Source organism: Protopterus annectens, chromosome 4.part0, assembly GCF_019279795.1.
Source record: "Protopterus annectens isolate FY-2018-M chromosome 4.part0, PAN1.0, whole genome shotgun sequence".
NCBI classification, from domain to species: Eukaryota; Metazoa; Chordata; order Ceratodontiformes; family Protopteridae; genus Protopterus; species Protopterus annectens.
Window position 1 is genome coordinate 1,090,247,113 of NC_056733.1, and position 22,003 is coordinate 1,090,269,115.

The window sequence follows — 22,003 nt, forward strand, 5'->3', positions numbered from 1 at the left end:
CTGTTGGCTGAAAGATAAAACCCACATAATTCAAGTGGAATCTGTCCCTTTAAATAGTGCAAAGATGACCAGTGCAGTCTCTCAGGGGTCTTTACTGGGCCCAGTCCCACTTGGCATCTGCTTTTCTGATCTCAAAACTGATAACCAGGATCTTTCATTAATCAGATTTAGAAATGACTGCAAAATTATTGTAATTGTCAAAATCCCTTCGGATATCTGCACCCTTCAGAAAGAGCTTACTCTAGTTAATACCTGATATTTGGATAGCAGGCTCAAATTGAACACTAAATAATGTATTCGTTCCTTCTTTTAGAACCCGCAGCCACCTAAGATATGCAGTATAAATAGCATCCCCTAAATAAACAAAAAGTAGTTGGGATCCTGGGTACTTGGGTTGACAGTTCCTTCACTGGTCTTTGAGCATCAGGTGGCAAATATAGTCAGAAAGTCATTCTGTGTAGCAGAATTGATGACCAGCAATATTTGACCAAGATTCAGAGATGTTATAATTCCCTTATATTCAGCACTAGTTATATCCATTATTGATTAAAATGTTCTCTGTACAATGTACTTCAGTTGACATATTAACAAACTCAAAAAGTCCCATAAGTTCCTAACCAAACAGATCTCTGGCCTTAAGAACAAGTTACCAAGATAATCTGGAAGCCCTGTCCCTGTACTATGTGTCTTATAGACTCCTAAGGTTTGTTCTGTTCCTTACTTGCCTCTCCATTAGGGATTCAGTGGTCCTTGACCTCCTATACATCAGTAAGTCAAATAGTGCAGCTAATATTAGAACCAGAGAATCTTCATCAGCAGATAAACAGAATCTGAAGGAAATATATATTTATCACCCAGTGCCCCCCTTCTCTGGAATAAACTTCCTCAGTAGGTTAAGCAATGGGATTTAGTACATTCATTCACTGTAAACTGGACAACTGGATGGGCACTCTCAAATTTACCATGGACCTAGTAGACCTCTTACTCCTTGAAAAACGAGGTAAAGCCTGAGGCTGTAAGTTGCCAAGGTGTACATAGTCATTATACAAAAAAACTAGCTTTGAAACTCCTATGAATCTTATGAAGTTTCTAAACGCTATGACTCATTGTAGGTTAACATCTGGTGCTGTAAATTATGTATGTTGGTAGTGTAGTTTTTAGGTACAGCTCTGTTTTGAGAAAATGCAGTAGACAAAACACATTTAGAGTGATAAGATTAAAGTAGTAATCTATAGGGGTATACTAATATCCATGAATGGACAGTGTTGAATCATTCAGCATGTCTGTCAGTTAAGTTTAATCTCGGACTCAATCAGTTGTACTGTGTCCATCTTAACTGCTTATACAGGCAGCAAAAATGATGACAAAGGATAAGGTCAGAAAAGTTCCCACCTGAGTAACAATAAATCGTGTCGAACTTTTTAGTACTGTTTCAATTTAAGTCTCTTCTTGACATGGTCCATGTAGACATTAAAGCAATACCCTGTCCTTCTGCTGGCCTCAAAGGTTTCCGAATCTCTTCAGTGAGCTGTGCCCCAATAACACTTTATTGTTGTTGTCAAGTGCCTGTGAAATAATTTAGTAAAACATTAAGGATTATCATTCACAATGATTGTATTGTAACTCAGAAGTGGTGTACTCCAGACAGACGGAAATAAGGTAAACAATAGCTGTGTTTTGGCTAAGAACTATGCATTGACAAAAATAAAGGCAGAAAACACTTTCTCAGAAATAAATATCACATTCTAGTTGTCGCCTAAAATAGAATTCTTAGCAGAATATGAACTCAATCAGTCTTGTGACTACTTTAACTTCCGAAATAAAAGCGTTTTCTTCCCAGAAACGTCTACCTTACTACACAGAGAATAACGCACAAATTAATGTGTAAATGCGGACCATATACTTTGCAATTCCGATTATACTGGCGCTTCTGCAGTAGAAAGAGGAATCTCCAAACAAGCTCAGATATTAATATTTTTAACTGCTGGTGTCGCTGTCTACTCGAGTAAGGATATTCCCGCATAATACTACACCCTATGATACGTCAATGGACAGTGTCATTACAGTATTATAGCCTTTCTGTACACCTGAAGGTGTTACAGACATTTACAATTTTATCAACCTGTTATATGGTATATGTGGCAAAACGTTTGTATAATCAAATAGAGGAAAGGATAGATAACTAAATTCCTCCCACTCGCAGTACAGAATGTCTCCAGATGAAAGAAATAACGGGGTGCATTGGGGTGAATTGCTTCTTTCCATCGTGCTGTCCAGTTTTCTGGATATATGCCGTGGAGATATTCTGTTTTCGGTTCCAGAAGAATTACAACCTGGTACCTTGGTTGGCAACATCGAAAATAGCTTTGGTTTGCGGGTTATAAATGGATCTGATCATCAATTCCGTTTCGTTTCTGGAGACAGTAAGCAACCTTTATTTACCACTTCTGTGAGCGGAGACATATTTGTAAATGACCGAATTGACAGGGAAACACTATGCGGCATCAAGATGCCCTGCTATGTTAATATGAAATTGATTATGAACAATCCATTAGAAATGCATAGTGTGAAACTAGAAATAGAGGATATAAATGATAATGCACCAGCATTTCCTTTTACTGATTTACAATTAAGTGTTCTGGAGTCAGTACGTCTAGGGACAACATTCACTTTACAAATTGCGCACGATCCAGATGTGGGATCGAATGGGTTACAATCCTACCACCTTAACCCAAGTGGATATTTTTCTTTCGATTTTCAACATTCTGACGACAGAGTTAATGTGCCGCAGCTTGTCCTGGAACAACATTTAGATAGGGAGCGAGAATCCGTTCATCACCTGGCTTTAATAGCTGTTGATGGTGGGCAGCCTGTGAGATCCGGTACCCTTAATATCACCATCAATGTATTAGATGCCAATGACAATGCACCAACATTTGTTCAATCTACTTATAAAACCAGCCTGAATGAGGACGCTCCCATAGGAACTTTAATAATCCAACTTAGAGCTACGGATTTAGATGAAGGCGCTAACGGTGCAATTGAGTATTCATTTAGCAGCCACACCCCAGACAACATACGCAGCTTGTTCCACATACATCCCACAACTGGGCAAATCCGATTAAAAAATACACTTGATGTTGAGGAGGCAAGCAGGTATGAGCTTCACGTACAAGCCACAGACAGAGGGCCGTCTGCACTGTCTGATTACTGTAAGGTTTTACTGGACATCATAGACGTAAATAACAACAGACCAACTATCCTCTTAACTTCTGTTGCAAATTCAATCAGCGAGAGTGCCCCGAGTGGGACAGTGGTTGCTTTGATCAGTTTATCTGATAAAGATTCTGGGATGAATGCCTATGTGAACTGCAAAATCCCTGATAATATTCCCTTTACTCTCAGAAAAGTGGAGGACTACTACACTCTTGAAACTAATAGCCCTTTAGACCGAGAATCGGTGGCTCGTTACAATGTTTCAGTAATTGCCACAGATTCTGGAATTCCTCCTCTTTCTACTGAAACATTCATTTTCATTCAGGTTCAGGATATTAACGATAATCCCCCGCAGTTTACCGAAATTTCTTACAAGTGTTTTATTGCAGAAAATAACTATCCTGGAGACCGTTTGTGTCAGGTCACAGCCATTGATCCGGATTTGGAAGAAAACTGTACACTTACGTACTCGATTGCGGATGAAAACATTCATAATGTGTCTGTTTTTAACTACGTATCAGTTGACTTTGAAAGTGGCCATGTGTATGCAAGGACTATTTTTGATTACGAGAAAATTAAGGAGCTGGAAATACAAGTCATAGCTAAAGACCAAGGCAACCCGTCTTTAAACAGCACTGCGAAGCTGACCATATCAATAATAGATCAGAATGACAATAGTCCGATATTCCTACATCCTCCAGTATCAGTTGGGAATGTGCCCATAGAAATGATCCCAAGGTCAGCAGAAGCTGGATTTTTGGTAACAAAGGTAATAACTGTGGATGAAGATTCTGGTCAGAATGCTTGGCTGTCCTACCAGTTACTACAGTCCACTGACAGCCTTTTTGATATCGATAAGCAGACCGGTGAAATAAGGATCGTTCGGTCAATAAGTGCCAAAGATAACAGCAGACAAAAACTGGTTGTAGAAGTGAAGGACAATGGAATACCAAGGCAGTCTGCTACAGTGACCATCGGTTTATTACTTTACGATAATTTTCCTCCATTACTTCCAGATTTTGGAGATCTTGTCGAAAATAAAGAAAAAGTATCTAACACAAATATAGTTTTAATTATCAGCGTGATCGCAATCTCATTCTTATTTCTTGGGGTATTGATCATATCTGTCTCACTCACTTGCTGCAAATCCACTAATTACGACAGAAGGTCATGTCCTCCAGCTTGCTGTGCTGATGACTTTGATACCTATAAATTACAAATTCCAGGACATCCAGACTGTACTTTACAAAATAACCTTCTGCAAATCGCTGATACTGGAACGCTTCTACACGGGTACAATTATATGGCTTTCTTGGGCCAAGTGTCTCCCAGCAAAAAAATATTCCTAAACAAGACACACTTAGAATCCATAGTAAACAATCCCATTGGCGCAACTCAGTATAACATTCCGATCCAGAAGAATGATGCTGAGGTATGTAATTTAAAGCGAGAAATTACAGGATACTGTTTGTCGTTTTCTTTTGGAAGTTTTTTTAAGCTAAACCTTAAAAATGAACTAAGTATTGCACAAGGAGGTGGATTGTAGTCCACCTCCATCTATTTGTCGATACTTTATTGACTTCGACGTGAAGTGTATTGCACCGTTAAATAAATGTATTGTTCTTTTTGTATGATACTGCTTTGTTTGCTAGTTTGAATGCTTTGTTTTAGGATACGAGTTTGCACCTCCAGTAACTGTGCTGTACATTTTTCTCTCCTGGTAGGGTGGCATTAAGGTGCCTTGCTATGTTGATGTTCCAGTATGTTCACCATCAGTTACCCACTGATGTCAGCAAATAGGTATTGCAAGAAACCATTGGCGATTAACAACAAAAAACCTAAATTTTTCCCTTTAGCTTGGAATGGCCTTCAAGAATGACATTATACTAGTGTGATAATACCACAGGCTTTGGAATTTGCACGGTGTTCATGGGATAAATAAGGAAGCAACTGTTTATTATCAGCTAGGTCCCACATTAATTTGGTCTCAAGTAATGCATTGTTGACCTCCTGTTTCCTGGTTAAGATATATATCAAGCAGGGCATTATTTTAGGAATATTCCAGAAATTTCACCATATTCCAGAAATATGGCTGGGTTTGAAGCCACCATATCTCCATATTTCTTGGTTGTGCAGTGCCTTAGGTTGAGAAATGTCAATGCAAGAGGAGAGGTGTTATGTGTTTTATAGCTGTGTTTGAGCCTAGGCGTGGGTTTACAAATGCCTTCAAGTATGTCCTCAGTGCAAGACAAATTATAGATTTCTCCTCATTTACCTTCCACCAGTAAATCTGAAGATATTTCTGAAAGAGTAAATGGACTTTTCCTTTGACACTTTCTGTAGTTAATTAAGATGGTCAATTTTGAGTGACTTTAGCCTTTGCTCAGTGAGGAATCAGTTGAGTTTGTTATAAGGATTTTCAACTTACTGAGGACTTTGATTTTTCTTCTGAAGTTTTTTTCTGCAGCCCACAAAGTCCATTTGCTGCACTTGGTATTCAAACTACATATAATCATGTCTTATTTAATGTTGGAGTAAATGGTGATGTATTCTTATCACTGTCTGAAAAAGTTCACCTGATCTTGTAATGATCTAAAATATGATTTTAGGAAACTGCCCTTATGTAAATGTCACATCATACCAGTCTTAAGCTGCAAATCATAGTTTGGTTTGACTCTTTATAATTTGAAGAGGCAGGGTCAGGTATTGGAACACAAGTGGAGGTAGACAAAATTTCTTAGTTTTATTTATGATGCAATTACATAAAAATCTCAATAAGAAGGCAAATGCTTGGCCACTAAGTCTTTTGTTATATCAAATCATTCAGCCATACTTTTCTGGAATTGCAAACAAACTTTATGACTATGTACTGTATTGTACCCTTAGAAGCCTTTCCATCCTCTATGTGTGAGGTTACAGCACTTCTTTTTTCAGAAAATATTTCTTTAGTTAACTATGTCATTCCACAAAGTGACTCCATAGAACAAACCAGGGGACCCGATGCAATATCTTGTAACTTTTTTTCCTGAGAAAACTATGATTATGAGGAAACCATTATGGTTGTTACAGCTTTTTTTCTGACGTTTTGCATGCCAGATGTTGGACATATGACAGTGCTTATATTTTCTTTGGAACCTGCAGAGATATTTCTTCTCCAGATTTTTGCAAACATCTGTAAATAAAATTTTATGCATTTCAACTCTTAAAGAGGCTTTAATTGCCCTTATCTTTAAAAAAACTAGTTCATGATCTACATGGCAAGGGGCAAAATAATTCATTCTCTAACCGTTTTTCTTTTTTAATAAGATTCCTAAGAATGTGGTTTATGTCTAATTGCATTCACATCTAACTTTTCATTTTTGGATTCTTGCTAAGATGTATTTTAGAGTGATACTGCCCTCCTTATTGTTGTTAATGATCTTCTAGTGGTAATAATTCATTGATTATAATCCATCTTGTTCCTCCTTGACCTTTGAGCAGCACTTGACACTTTTGGTTCTAGGATCCTGACAGGATACCTACAAATCCACTTTTGGGTTTTGTATTCATACCTCTCAACTGTACAGATTTTCACAGAATGTCCAGATTTTTGCATCATATTTTTGGTTTGTTTTTCATAAAATTGTGTTTTTTCTGGCAAATTAGTGGCAAATCAGTAAAAATTGAAGTTAGAAAATAATGACAGACATTTTAGTTTCAGACTTCATACCCTTCAGAAAATTCATGCTAACACAAAACCTGTTATTCTATCAACTTTCTAAGTTTCAAGGAGCAATATTTAAAAAATGTCCTTATTTTTGGGCCTTTGTCCCACTTTTTTATATGGATTTGTCCAGATTTATTGCTCAAAGAGTTTGAGAGGTTTTGTTTACTGTTATTGATGATTAGCCTCTTCTTACCTTACAGGGTTTACTTGGTGTTTTTCTGCTTTGGTTTCCTTTTTAAGCTCCATGGTAGCTGCAGGTTTCTGCAGATCCACTTGTTGGCTTCCATGTTGTTTAAGGTCTAATTGTTTTACCAAGAGTTTTTTTTCTAAGTGAGCGGTTTACAGTATCATTAAGATGATGAAATCCAGCTTTACCTGCCCTTTTCCTTGTGAGGAATGAATAATTTTATTATCATTGATGATTGTTTTGCTTCATCTGCACTTAGATATGTCCCCTCTCAGTCCAATAAAATGCAGTCAATACACATCTCTGTTAGTTTCTTACATTCCTCATATCTTTCTTAGCTATTTTAATGGAAAAGTGGGCTAGTTCTTTTGTAGTTAATGACACCTGGGAGTGGTCCTGAACAATACTCATTCTGGTAATGATCTGGTAATCACTAAAATAACATAACATGTGATCCATCATGATGTCAACAACAGTAGTTTAAATTCTATATGTACCCCAGTTTGGCTTGCCACAATGTTATTTGCCTTGAGATTCATGACTGTGACCTCAGGTTCCTCCAATGTGTATGAGTTTCCATGGTTAGGGTTTTGACAGTGTTTCTAGTTGTAATTGTATCTCTCCTGTGCTGTCTGATTTGCAGTGATTCCTTTTGGTGGTGGGGTTGCATTTAACTTCCTAATACACAGGCATCAAACCCTACAGGGCTTGTACCATGTCTGTTTGGTTTAGCTTTTGGTATTGTTTACTCTGACTCATCCCCAGGGCTTACCTATAAACACCTGTTAGGCATTCTGTTACCTAGGCTTTTTTAGGTGCTTTTGTAAATCTAAAAACTTTAACAGTTTATTTATAAAACCATTTAGTTATTTATTTTTGTACTTTTAAACATTTAGATATTTTAAGAATTTCAGTTCATGCGCTACAATACATAAATGCAGATGAAATGTAAACATATATGATCTATGGACAGGGCAAGAAAAGTCATCTCACCTTTGGTGGGACACTGCCCAAGATTCTATATTCCATGAGGGATTAAAATGCAGAATGAAAGAACATGGTAAAGAGCATGGTAATAGGCAGTTAGTGAATGTTCCTTTTCTTAAGGATCTATGGGCAAGACAACTAATCTGTGAACCAATATTAAATTTGTAAACTAAATAAATGAATGGCTAAATTGCTCAGTTCTATAAGTGATGCAGAAACAAGACTACTAGAAGAGATGCTAGGCAAGCATGAGTTATGACTGATTGCCGCTATAAAATGCAATTACACAATTATCATTCATGCAGTCTTAATAAAATGATCAGGACTAATGTACTGGAGAAAACTTCTTCTTATGCTGAAGTATAGCAGTCTTGGTGTATGTATATATATGTATGGGTTACCTTCATTTGATCGACAGCCCATTTGACTGAAACCCATTTGATCGAAATTACATTTGACTGGCAACCAGTAATTCAGTACACTTCAAGGCAAATAACAGGGATTTATCTCCCTCCCCAATGTCGTGTGACACTGGAGTTGGTATATATAGTTAAGGGGGTCATGGGGGTACAGGGGGGCCATGGGGGCAAAGCCCCCCACCTAGTTTTCTTTAAAAGAAGAAAATAACACAAAAAGTACAGATTTTGAACGAAAATAGGTGGGGAGCTTCGCCCCCATACCCCCCTATGTGGGGGGCTACACACCCCACACCCCCAACTATATATACCAACTCCAGGGTCACATAACCTTGGGGAGGGGGACAAATTCCTGTTATTTGCCTTGAATACTGGTTTTTGATCAAATGAAATTTCGATCAAATGAGTTTAGATCAAATGAAATTTTGTTCAAATGAAGGTAACCCATATTTATGGTTATAGCTCAAAATATCAAAAGCACATCTTACTGAAAAGATTTTGGGGGGTGAAAAACACTGAAAACACAAAATATCAAATGAACATTTGATTGAATGCTGAAAAGTCTGACCATTTATTTTTATAGTGTTTTTCAGTAGGAATGAGCAGAAAAATGAATGTTTGACTGAAAACCTTATAGCTGTTGGCATTTATGTGTGATTGTTTATGGGTTAGAGTTAGGTAAGGAGACTGAATGTTTTGAGTGTTTGGTGTTTTGTGTGTTTTATGACCTTTTGTCTTGTAAAGTGATACTCTATGGGAAAAGGTTCTTAGTAACGTTATTTGTTCAGTTAGTGTTAGCGGTAAGGGTAGGGTTGTAGGGTTGGGTATAGCACATATGACAAAGGTGATTTAGGAATGAAAACCCTTTTTGTAATAGTTATGCTACTAAGATGACACTTTATCTTAGTTCTGTAGTTGGGGTGCATTGTATAGAGTATTTTTAGCTGAATAGAATTATTATATATTTTGTGATTTGATATGTGCTTTCAGTGTTTTGTTTTCTTCAAAATGTTTGAGCTTTAGATATTTCATGACAAAATTTATATACGAACTTGGCAAATATTAACAAATGTGCTATAAAAGTGTGACATGTTTTACATGCATACATACAAATATTTCAAGAAATATAAGAGAAAGCATATGGCAAGGTGCCTAGAGAGGAGTTGTTGTATTGTATGAGGAAGTCGGGAGTGTCAGAGAAGTATGTAAGAGTGTTACAGGATATGTACAAGGGTAGTGTGACAGCGGTGAGGTCTGCAGTGGGAGTGATGGATGCATTTAAGGTGGAGGTGGGATTACATCAAGGATAAGCTCTAAGCCCTTTCTTATTTGCAATGGTGATGGACAGGTTGACAGGCGAGATCAGACAGGAGTCCCCATGGACTATGATGTTTACAGATGACATTGTGATCTGTAGTGAGAGTAGGGAACAGGTGGAGGAGACCCTGGAGAGATGGAGATATGCTCTAGAGAGAAGAGGAATTAAGGTCAACAGGACTAAGACAGAATATATGTGTGTGAATGAGAGGGAGGATAGCGGAATGGTGAGGATACAGGGAGTAGAGGTGGCGAAGGTGGATGAGTTTAAATACTTGGAATCAACAGTTCAGAGTAATGGTGAGTGTGGAAGAGAGGTGAAGATGAGAGTACAGGCAGGGTGGAGTGGGTGGAGAAGAGTGTCAGGAGTGATTTGTGACAGAAGAGTACCAGTAAGAGTGAAAGGGAATGTCTACGAGAAGATAGTGAGACCAGCTATGTTATATGGGTTGGAAACGGTGGCATTGACAAAAAGGCAGGATTCAGAGCTGGACATGGCAGAGTTAAAGATGTTAAGATTTGCACTGGGTGTGACAAGGGTGGACAGGATTAGGAATAAGTATATTAGAGGGTCAGCCCAGGTTGGAAGGTTTGGAGACAAAGCCAGAGAGGCAAGATTATGTTGGTTTGGACATGCGCTGAGGAGGGATGCAGAGTATATTGGGGAAAAAGATGCTAAGGATGAATCTGCCAGGTAACAGGAAAAGAGGAAGGCCTAAGGTAAGGTTTATGGATGTGGTGAGAGAGGACATGCAGGTGGTTGGTGTGACAGAGCAAGATGCAGAGGACAGGAATAAATGGAAACAGATGATCTGCTGTGGCGACCCCTAACGAGAGCAGCCGAAAGAAGAAGAAGAAGACATACAAATGTTTCAAGCACAGGCATTAATGCCCTTCTAGCTTGCCAATATACCAAAACACTTGTTCTCATAATAAGTGTCCAGGCTGTTCTTAAAAATATCTAAACTAGTACTTGCATTAATGTAATTTGGCAGTCTGTTCCATGCATTGTCTATTCTGTCAGAGAACCAATTAATACACTTCTCATTCCTATAGAATCTTCTATAAAATTTGTCTGATGATTCTCTAGTACTTTTTGATAACCTCAAACATTCCCAGAGATAGTTGTTTTGGTTGCTAATATTTGAATTAGAACTCAATCTTTGGTGTGTGTGTGTGTTTATATGCCTGTGTGATGATTATTCTTGTATGATTTAGTTACTGATTCTGTTATTTATGTTTTAACTGTATAATGAGTTGGTCTTAGAGGTATCTTTGCTCATATCACAGAATATCTGTAAGAAGAGTTAGACATTACATGAAAGGACTTCATTTGATGGCATGAAAGTGTTTTCTCTAAGCATGTTTTATTGTTTCAGCATCTATCTGCTACATAACTTTATTCACAATTCTTAATTTAAAACATCAAATTAGTGTTTCCTATGACATTTATTTTAACTAATATCCAGTCTTGTGGTTTATTATATATCAACATTTAATTGTTTTAGCTAAAATCTATTCTCACAACTTATTTTATTTAATCAAACTTTTCCTAATTTCCTATAAACCTTTTCCTGTGAATTTTGTTTAGATTTTTTCCAATTGCATCACAATGAAATTGTATAAATAAAATTTTACATAACCCATCCACGTATCCATTCTAATCAATCTGATAATTAGGACCACATTTTCTTGCCAAGGTTTCCTACAATATTTTGTGATAAAATTCACAAGAACATAAATCAGGTACCATATTGATGTTTGCATCCTTTCCTAAACTCATTGCTCTCAAGTAATTCAAATGTATAGTTCATGAAGATCTTTAATAACTTCTGATTGCCAATTACATCTAGTTATAAAATATTATTTTCTATTATCAACATCCTCACAAAAAATTAAAGCATTTACTTTGTTTCATTATCCTACTGTCTGTTAATCTGCATTCTCTCTTAGTTATGTTCCTTAAATATGGAATGTAAGAATCAATTATTTCTAAATCTTTCTTTAGATAAAAGTACTGGCATTGTATCAATATTTGTTATATCCTTTTAATATTACATGAATTGTAATTCAAGTCTAATTCCCACTCTTTCATTTCTATCCAAACCCTTTTGTTAAATCTTGATCTGTAAGTTTCATAATTCTAATCCAACTAGATAAAGCAGATGTTTCCACAATTTCCTCACTTAACCATATTCAAAACTCTTCCCTAATGTATAGCTCCAGGAATGAAGATGGCAACCAAAAGATATTTGCTCAATCTGTAAATATTGACCATTACATCATCCTTTAAACCTAATCCCCATATTTCAATATCATATGCAATTACAAAGTATATTTTAATTTTTGTCCCTGATGATAAAGCTTTTATACTCTTCTATCACAGTCTTTTAGCCAAGCATTATAAATTATTCATTTCCAGTATAACCTCTGAGTCAGAAACTTAATATATGATTTCTGGGTACCAGTCTGTTTAAAAAAATCTCCCACAATATTTCATTCTTGCTACTCTTTCCATTAGTTTGTCTTTCAGATATGTTTTACAATTGTCTTTCTTATTATTAGAAATCATATATTTGCTCGTCTCTCTATTTGTATATAAACTGTTCTTTTTTAAAACTCCTCCAATATCTTAAGCTGTCTTTCTTACTTGCTTCTTGTAAGGGCTAATAGCACAATGTCATCTGCATAACATATACCAGGTCATGAAGTACATTTAGTTCATTTAATTTTTGGTACATCAAACTTTTCTTCTTTACATCTACCTAATCCATTATCATTGTAGATCAAAAATAGTCAATGAGCTTAAAGCATCCCTGTCTCGCACCTTTTTCAGTTTTTATTTGATTAGTATACTGTCCTTTTTGATACTCTTACGCATGAAGTTCTTTCATATTATTCAGTAATTAACTTTATGTCAAAGCCTTCCCACAATGTATTCCTATTTACATTGTCAAAGGCCACTTACAAATTTATTAAAGCCATTCATAAAGGCTGTGTTCTCACTTTCACATATTTTTCTGTTAAATGATTAAGAACATAACACTTGTAAATAGCATAATAATTATGCATATTGATAATCAAAATGTCCCATATTACTGACTCCATCTTTAAGTTGTTTCATTACTATACTAGATTATTAGTTGATAATTATTTAGCTCTTTTCTGCTTCCTTTTTGTATACTGGAACTGTTATACTCTTCTTCCATGATTCTGAAATCCTATTTTTCTTTATACTTAATAAAATCTGTGTTTAATTCTATAGCCCAAATATCTTCCATCTATTTATAGTTTTCATTTTGTATACCATCTGGACCAGGGGCTTTAATAGTCTTCAATTTATGTATAATGTCCTTAATGACTTCTATTTTAGATTTGTCTTTTAGATCATCACATCTTACTTCCTTCAACATGTTTAAGCATGATTGGTGTTCCAGATCAGTTTCAATGATGGGTTCCATATTCTGCTGAAATAACAATATTTGCTTTTAATCATTATATTTTCTTCTTAATCTTACTGTTAAGTCTTCCAGGTATAGGTTACACTATTTTCAAGTATGTGGTTAGGTCATGTATTATCATAATTTTATATCTCACTATTATTTAAGATGATCTCAAACAAAACTTAGATCCATGGATAAGAAACAGAAAATTTACACAATGACTGCCCTCTGTACTACAGATGGACAGGCCATCTCCTAAATGCTTTATCCCATGCATGAGTCCCCTCAAATTATTTATGGTATGATCCCAGTTATTCTTATTAGGGGCAATATGTAATTACCAACCATGGGATGGGCAAGGCTAATCTATAACCAAATGAGATAGGTTATGTGTAACATAAAAATGGAAATTGACTAGGCTTAAAATGGCCTGCAAGGGCAGCTATCCTAGTACTTACCTATGAACCTATGATATTATGCCACATGCCTTTAATATGACACTTGTTATTTGTGTTTCATTGTTAAAATTGCTTACTCTGACCATTATGAAGAAAATTGAAGTTTTAGCAAGCCAGCATCAGTTGTGAAAAATAAATAATATCCTATTAAAATCATTAAGATAGGCCAATCTTTAACGATGATAACTGAAATAATTCTGTAAGTTTTTTTAGTATGTTCATGATGTCTGTCATTGAGGTTAATTTTTATGTGTTTTGTGGATTAGGAATTTCACTGACTACATATCAAAAATTAGCACCCATGTAGGCTGACATGTCATAGAAACAAATCAAGCTTAGGACTGATTAATCTCAGTGAAGCCTAGATGCAACAGTTCACATTTTGTATACTGTGTTCCCCATAAATATAGCAATATTTTATTTGAAAGCTGCAATATTTGGACTCTTTCATATGTGGAAAGACAAGTTCTTTCATAATTTATAGTCATTGGCTGAGATTCAGAAAGGCATAGTATGAGAGGAAAGCCATAGCCCAGCTTTTGTCCCTCTTTTGATTAGCCTTTGCAATTTTTAGACTGTGGTACCACTGAGGATTCCTGATAGCTGGAGCCTCAATGCTGAGGGTGGTCTCAGGGTTGGATCTGCATAATAATGCAGGAATCTGGGGTAGCAGCTCATGCTAATTAGCATATGGTCTCCCACCAACAGTACCAGTGGCTCATGAATAAAACTGCAGAGTGATTCAGAGAATTGTACAGCTATGTAGAAATTTACTGTTGGAGGAAAAGTGAATACTATTAAAAGGCAATAGTCACGCTCTGTGGAAGCAGTAGCAGTACAGGTAAGCTCAACAAAGATCTGGTGGCGAGGGCTTTGTTAATATGTGAATGTGTGTGATTACATATCTGTCTGTCTGCCTGTAAGGGCATGAAGGAAGCTGCATGAATGAGTGTGTGTTAGCATGTGTCTGCTTGTGAAAGGCTATTTTTCATTGCTTGCTTATTTTATAATGTTGCACTACAGTCAAGCTTTGTTTCCTTGGCTACAGTGCTTTCTGTTAGTGTTTCACTTTGGGCTCTGTTATGTAACGATGGAGTTAGGATATGTAGGTAAGGGAGCATGGGAGGCAAAACCCCATTTTGAAAGGTGTGATGATAAAGCCATCCACATAATGGTTGCTGAATGTGTTATGATAGCTGTAAATGGTTTTGTTGTTTATAAAACATTATTTTGTTAGTATCTTAAAAAATACTTATAGACTAACTGTAGTTTACGGCAGGTGGTGATCTCTGCCTAACATATAAAGCTGTGTCAAACCCAGAGCTGTTGGACATGTTACACCAAAAGAAATCCCAATCCCTCCGAGCAACACGTTGTAGGGACCTAAACCTTGTCACCACAATAAACAGTACATGCTGGAGGGATAGATTCCTGTCCCAGACTTCCCATACTCTGGAACAAGCTACCCATCTATGTCAAGCAAAGTTCCTCATTAACACTCTTCAAGAAAAATCTTGATGAGTGGATGGGAAATAGGAAATACACCTCGGGGATCACTTCTGTGGCTCTGCTCGATAGGGGCACAGGAAATTAACTTTCTTGGGTTGGCATAAGCCAGGGAACTTTCTTGGCTAGGCTTACTTGGGCCAATAGCCTAGTACCTACCTATGAACCTATAATTAGTATTTTTATTTATTTATTTTTTTATTTTTACATTTGTTAACTGGAAAAGTCTGACTTAGAATGAGCCAATTTTCAGCGGAGGCCCTGCGAGAAATGCTCCAGATGCATGTCTTTGTAATGTGGGAAGAAACCAGAGCACCCGGAGGAAACCAAACGAACACAGGGAGGACATGCAAACTCCACACAGAAGACACCCCAGCTGAGAATCAAACTGGAGAACCTCTTGCTGTGAGGTGACAACGCTACCGCTGCACCACTGCGCCGTCCAAGATTAAATACTATTTTGAAGCTGTAATGAGTTTCTTAGATTTAGTTCTTAGTGCTATTTTTCTAACATTGTTTTAGTCATATTCTGTTTCTGAGTGTTTGTTTAATGTTTTTCGTAACAATATGTGTTTCATGACTTCATATTTTATTTTGATACAGACTTATAAGCAGAGGGGATAGAATTTCAAAGTTCATGTATGCTGTATCCCTAAAAATGAACTGCATTAGACTGTATGCTTTCTTTATTGTGTTTAAGATACAAAGTGCAAAGGTAGGATTATTGTCTATCAGTATACTATGATCTTTAACAGAATTTATTATTGCAGTTTATTGATTACTTACCATATAAATTGGAGTTAACAGAGGAACATGACAGAAGTACAGAGATTTTATTTTCATGGTCATTCTAATTACCTGTTGAGTAAAGAATCAGGATAAAGTTGGTTATTATTTATATCTATTTGAGATTAAATTATTTGTCCAGTTTTACTTTTGTCTGTGAATTTTGTTCCAAAAGACCCTAGATTTTATTCAGAAAAATAAAATATACTGAAGTAAATACTAAGGGCACAAGATAATTTCCTGTGATACCCCAGAAATAATATAATATTCACCGGATATATTTCCTAATATGTACATTTTTGTTTTCCCCCATCACATGCCAGTTGGAAACCCAATTAATAATATAAGTAAATATTAAGAAGCATCATTCATTGAATAATACCCACATGAAGATGGATTCAGATGCCTTAGCTATATCTAAGTAAATCGAATAGGCACGCAGTCCATTGCTTGAGGCTAAAGAAGTAGTTTCAAACTGAGATAGTACTGTTAACATAAATGTATGTTTGAGGGGGTTCTGATTGTATGTGTGTGTGTGTGTGTGTGTGTGTGTGTGTGTGTGTGTGTGTGTGTGTGTGTGTGTGTGTGATGCATGAGCTGCTAGGAAAAACGTTAGCTTGATCAGGTCTGACAGTGCAGTTTTCAATTTAGAGACATTGCAATAAGCTGCTAATGAGGTACTCTTCTGTGCAGCTTTACTTCTGTCCTTTGCACTAACTGACAACCCATACTGGGCAATTAGCATAGGCAGAGAGAAGTTCCCTGAATCCTAGGGATTATGTTATGCTTAAACTAAGTTAAGCATCTTTGAAATGGTATTAGAATGCAATGGACACCACCACCATTCAGTGCAGTTAACCTTATCCCAGATTTTTGTTCTATAGTGTCACCTAGCTGCAGTTTAGTACCCCCTGAATCTTTCAATACCGTTTAATGTCTTCATTGCTATTTTCCTTGTGGCAAATCATGCATGTGCAGTCATTGATTTCCTAGTTAGATCTTCCATTTTTTCAGAAATTAATTTTTCTCAGACTGCATGACAGATTCAAGACAACACATTTTACATAGTTTCACAGTTATACTGCCTATAATTTTGCATCATAGGACTTTGTCTTGCTGAGATTAGTAAAGTGCGCTAAAGCACACGTAACAGATAAGATGAAATGCATTCACAAAGAGTTAGTTATTAGAGAAGTCTTTATGTAAAGTATATGTTATACTGTTACTGCAACACTCTGTAAACAGACAAATAAGAAATCTTATTTTAGCCAGCAGAGTGCTGTTTTTAACTATGTACCTGTAGAAAATTAAGAACAGCATAGAATACAAGGAACTTTTACCTTTCTTAACTCTGTGACAAGACAGATAAATGAACACAGCTGCTAGACTTAGTAGGTTATACAACTAAACAACAGTGTAAGTAAGCGTTGGATGTTGCATTGGAACTGAAACTTTAAATGTTTAGTGTTTTATTGACATTCTGGAATGCATCATGCTTTGTGATAACTTAAACATGGTGATGAATTTCAACCACTAGTATGCTTAAGTTATATAATCCTTTTCTTAATTAAAAAAAATATTCATAACATTTTTATTAAAAAAATGATCAGATACATTTTCTTTATTTTTCAGTGACATTACCACTGGATTAGAGTAGGCATCCATCAGTAGACATTAATGGATTGGGTACAGCTTGCATATGTGCAACTATGTATCCATTAACGTCTGTGGGCACATTCAAACACTTTCGCTATGCTGACATTCCAAAGCTTCAAGTTCACTGAAAGTCTTGGGGATGTCAGCATAGCAAAAGTAGCACTTTATGAAGAATTTTATTAGAAAATAAGCCATGTAAATTCAGAATAGTAAATAGGAAAATGAATTGTGTCACTGTAGGTAATACATATCATGGCAATAAAGTGTTACCGAAACAGATGAATTATTCCCACACCTCACATAATTTGTACAAATGAAGCATTAAATATGCCCTGAAAGGCTTTTTAGCAGCTTACAACCAACAAAAATAAGAGCAATTCAGTAAAAAAAGAAACATTGACAATGTTTCCAGAGATAAGAAGCCACTGATCCCAGAGAGTGTCTACGAAGCTAATAACTTACAATACTATCATTATAACTAAATGAAAAAAACAAGCAAATTATTTTCTTATTTCCAGGCCATAACGCATTTTGGAATACAAGCTGCATTCTGAGAACAAGATGAACAGACTGAAGAAGTAAAATAATGTCAATTTGGCAGTCCCTATCATAGCTGTTTTCAGGTAAACAAATTAGAACAGTATGAGAATTTATGTCACAGGATTAAGGCTATGAGATGTTTATGAGCCTTGTCATGTGGTCCTGTGTTTTGATCCCCATAGGTCTCTAGTTGCCTACTGCCTTACTTTGATTTAACCAGGAAGCGTTCAATGTGTGTATTAAGTTTAACTGGTTAACTATTGTTGTTCTGAATTACTATAGCAAAGAATATCAACATATGATAAAAAGTTTGTATTTTTAATTTTCTGTGTGGAGTTTTCCTTTAGAAGCAAGCTCTTTTTTATCTTTCATATTGTAGTCAATGCTATCAACAGAGATGTGAAGGAAAATGAATAGTATATGCTTCAGCAATGTTTTCAGGTTCTAATTATGTTTTCATCATTTTCAGCATTACTTTTAGTTACCAGTGGTACTTCAGATTCATACTGAGCATATTCTGTAATTAGGTGGCACAGTGATAATGCAACTTTTAGTATGGCTGTCTCACAGCACTATTTTCTATAACTCAGTTCTCCACTGGGGTGCAGTCTATCTGGAGTTTGCATGCCCTCTCTGTATCCTCATGGATTTTCTTTGCTCACACAGTCCAAAAAGGATGCCATGATGAACTGATGTTCCAAACTGCCCAAAGAAGTGAGAGTGTGTGTGTGTGTGTGTGTGTGTGTGTGTGTGTGTGTGTGTGTGTGTGTGTGTGTGTGTGTGTGTGTGTGTGTGCCCGTGCACAAGTGTATGAACGTGTGTGTGTGTGCACACGAGTGTATGAACGTGTAACTGTGTGTGTGTGTGTGTGTGTGTGTGTGTGTGTGTGTGTGTGTGTGTGTGTGTGTGTACACGAGTGTATGAGTGGGAGTGTAACTGTATATGTGTGTGTGTGTGTGTGTGTGTGTGTGTGTGTGTGTGTGTGTACACGAATGTATGAGTGGGTGTGTAACTGTGTGTGTGTGTGTGTGTGTGTGTGTGTGTGTGTGTGTGTGTGTGTGCATGGTTTGGTATGTGTGTGTGTCTGTGTGTGTGTACACAAGTGTATGAGTGGGTGTGTAACTGTGTGTGTGAGTGTGTGTGCACGAGTGTATGAGTGTGTGTGTGTGTAACTGTCTGTGTGTGTGTGTGTGTGTGTGTGTGTGTGTGTGTGTGTGTGTGTGTGTGTGTGTGTGTGTGTGTAGGAATGTATGAGTGTGTGTGTAACTGTGTGTGTGTGTGTGTGCGCACGAGTGTATGAATGTGTAACTGTGTGTGTGTGTGTGTGTGTGTGTGTGTGTGTGTGTGTGTGTGTGTGTGTGTGCACAAGTGTATGAATGTGTGTGTGTGTGTGTGTGTGTGTGTGTGTGTGTGTGTGTGTGTGTGTGTGTAATCTAGGAGCGAATGCAGGTGTGAATCCTGCTAAAGGAGCGTAACCAATTCAGGATGAGTTCCTCTGCCTTGTTACCAGTGAACACCATGATAGGCTATGACTCTTCCATAGCCCTGAAGTATGTTAATTAAATAATCTGAGACTGATTGGATATTCTCTAATCAAGTGTTATAATATGCTGACCTTCCTGTGTTATTCTGTAATTAATAGTAGTTGTAAATCTTTTACAAGTTTTTCCATTCTATTTTTAGAGTGATGCTTTGCTGATGATCAAACCATTAAAGACATTTTCAGTAGAGCTTCATGGTCCCAAAGGACACCTTTGTGAGCTTTTCCCAGAGATACAGAGCATTTCTTTTGTCGAATACTTTCATCAAATCATCTCTAATACTAAAAATGATTGCATACCGTTGCTCTCTTTAACAAGCTACAGTCTAACTATATGCAATAAAGTATCAGCATGTAGACCCAAAGTTTGATTCAGATGTATAACAACCTAAAGATATGTTAGCATGCTGGTGTGTCAAACTGTTCCCCTTGTCATTTACATCTTTACCTGCTGTACCTATCACCTGCCTTACAAATTCTTCCTGGCCAACTGATCTTAGATAAACCACTCCTTGTTGTAGGGCCTTTGGTATTTTCCTTTCATGCAACTTTATTAGCATCATCAAAAATAAAACCCTAATCTAGAAGAGTTAAGCACTGAAGACTGTCATTAAACAAATTAAAAAAATATTCATTTTGTGAAATGATTTAAGGAAGAATTGTTAGGGGAGGTGACTAAGATGAAAGGCAAAGAAATGTTTGAATGGGAATAATTCAAATCAAGAATGATAGAAAAAGTGGCAACATGAATAAAATTAGAATAGAAAGACAATTTCAGACATCCCACAGGAGAGTCAGGCAGTTGCAGGTTAGAATAAGAAGGTTAATGGACTAGGAGCTGTGTGACCTGTCTAGAGCAAAAGGCAAACAGATAGGATAGGGGGGGAGAACACACTAGTGGTGCACAACATTGCAGTAAAAAGTTATGCATTTTGAAAATATCCCTGCATCAGTGTGAGCATTAGCAAGCAGACTAAAGCAGCAACAAATGGGGTGGGGGTGGGGGTTAAATTAAGGATTCAAAGAGGGAGGTAAAAAAGATGCTTGGGAAATTCTGAAGGTATTTAATGAATATAAGCAAGCTCTTTACATGAGTGATCTGACCACCAGTGACATAGAAGGCTGATTATGGAATTTTCATGAAAGGTTCTGTTGTCCATAATGGGTGAAAGTTTGATGAAACCATAGGGTCATACATTCATAGTTGTATACTAGGCTACGACCATCACAGCCTTTATAAGCATATCCATGCACTCCAACCCAATTGTGTCCCTGTTTATCATGGCCATTAATTAGGAGGGGGTATGTTAGAATGTTTGTAGAGGTTACGTGGGGGTATGTTAATTTGGGCAACATGGGAACTAGATCCGGTGTGAATTTCTGATTTCCCATCATTGGAAATAAGGTATGTTTAAATAGGGTTAGAGATGGACTCTGCTTCACATGGATGGTGAGCCTGTTCCACAACATGGGGATCTTCTGAGACACATATCTGTCTCGCCAACAAGGCTTATTTATGTCACAAACAAAATTTAAATGTTTAGAAGCAGTGTCAGAGGTGATATAAGGCCTGGTCCTAATTAAGTCACCAGGATCAGACAGGTTTCCAATTTAGTTTGGTTCATCAATGGGGAGCAGGCTTTGATAACCGACTGGGTGAAAATGTTTAACAATACATTAATCAGTAAGGTGATATATGAGTCTTAGAAGGAAACAACGATCATGGCGCACCCCAAGGAGGTAAAGGATTTGCTCTGACTGTCCTCCTACAGACCCAGATAAATAGTGAATCACAATTACAAAGTGCTCACAATGCTATGTGCTGAGACATTATCCAAAATAATGACTAAGCTTATATAAAACAACAGCACACTTAGTAGCCTTATGATTACACCAGTTACTCCATATGATCAGTAGAAGCATAATATAATGTTACTAATGGAACAGGATGCCAAAAAAAAATTTGACAGAGCCGAATGGTAACTTTTTGTTTAGAATAATCATAGAGATGGGATTCCCAGATGACTTTGTAGGGGGTAGACTAAAAGTAATCAGCAAGTCTGTTAATCTTCTAAGGGGTACCAGGTAAGGGTGCCCATTGCCTCCCTTTTTTGTTCACTATATACCATGATCTGCTGGCAGCTTGAATTAAGGCACCTGACATCAAAGGTTATGTGTGAGAGGGACAACTGAAGGTTTTTCCTATTTGCTAATGATATTCTACTTACTTTATTCAAGCCGTGGT

At 36.8% G+C, this 22,003-nt stretch overlaps 1 protein-coding gene across 1 annotated transcript in view; it reads left to right on the plus strand.

The window, feature by feature from the left end:
• The first annotated feature begins 2,075 nt into the window (after positions 1-2,075).
• LOC122800407 (protocadherin alpha-C2-like) overlaps positions 2,076-22,003 on the plus strand; it is a 46,322-nt gene continuing 26,394 nt past the window's right edge. The window contains exons 1-2 of the mRNA XM_044069856.1: positions 2,076-4,648; positions 19,902-19,974. Of these exons, the coding sequence (XP_043925791.1) occupies positions 2,210-4,648; positions 19,902-19,974 (2,512 nt within the window). The 5' untranslated portion in view covers positions 2,076-2,209. The remainder of the gene's footprint in view (positions 4,649-19,901; positions 19,975-22,003) is intronic.